General features: G+C 73.5%; 1 protein-coding gene across 1 annotated transcript in view; it reads right to left on the bottom strand.

The window, feature by feature from the left end:
* Positions 1 to 79: 79 nt before the first annotated feature.
* The window catches only part of CCDC71L (coiled-coil domain containing 71 like), a 992-nt gene continuing 347 nt past the window's right edge, over positions 80 to 724 (bottom strand). Inside the window, exon 2 of the mRNA XM_007945135.2 lies at positions 80 to 707. Coding sequence (XP_007943326.2) covers positions 80 to 707 — 628 coding nt within the window. The remainder of the gene's footprint in view (positions 708 to 724) is intronic.

Here is a 724-nt window from a genome sequence, read left to right as displayed (position 1 = left end):
CGGAGGGGGAGGCGCAAGCGGGAGGACGTTCCTTGGTGGGCGGGGCGCGGCCAGCAGGAGGCGCTCTCGCGGTGGCGTCTCACGCCCGGGGCACCGGAAAGCGGCGGAGCCTCACCACGGGTTCCAGGTTCACTCGCAGGACTTGGTGCGCTTTGCGCCGTGCCGCCGCCAGGCTGCGCTCGCCCCACACGTCGCTGCCGACGCGGATGGTGGGAAAGGTGGTCAGCGTCGGGGTGGCCGCCCGCCAGATCTCTTCCAGGGTGCGGCCCCCGAAGCAGGGCCCGAGGGCCAGGGGCTTGGCCGGGCAGCTCTCCTCGGGGACTGGCTGAGGCGGGGGCTTCCTTCCGCGGGCGGCAGGCGCCGGGGCTCGGCGGCGCCTCCTCCTGGCCGCCGCGCCCGGGGCTGGCCTGCGCTTCTGACCGCGGGCGGCGGGGGGCGGCGGGGGGTCGGGGACCAGGGCTCGGCAGGAGGAGTAGCCGTAGACGTCTTTGCTGCGCAGGATGTGCGGGGAGAACTGGTGCTTGAGGCTGCAGAGGAAACTCCAGAGCTCCGCGTCCGAGCTCATGAACTCCGTGCTGCGGGGCATGAACAGCTTGAAGGCGTCGCCCAGCGCCTTGGTGCTGTCGGCCAGCGACAGTTGCGACCGCGAGTACACCACCTTCTCCTCCCGCGCCTCCAGTCCGGCCCCTCCTCCCGCCCTAAGGCTGCTGCCCCGTGCGGCCGC

Source organism: Orycteropus afer, unplaced genomic scaffold (assembly GCF_000298275.1).
Source record: "Orycteropus afer afer isolate SDZICR_OR568_19922 unplaced genomic scaffold, OryAfe1.0 scaffold00007, whole genome shotgun sequence".
NCBI lineage: Eukaryota > Metazoa > Chordata > Mammalia > Tubulidentata > Orycteropodidae > Orycteropus > Orycteropus afer.
The sequence above is the reverse complement of the archived record's forward strand: the minus strand, read 5'-3'. Positions and strand labels throughout refer to the sequence as shown.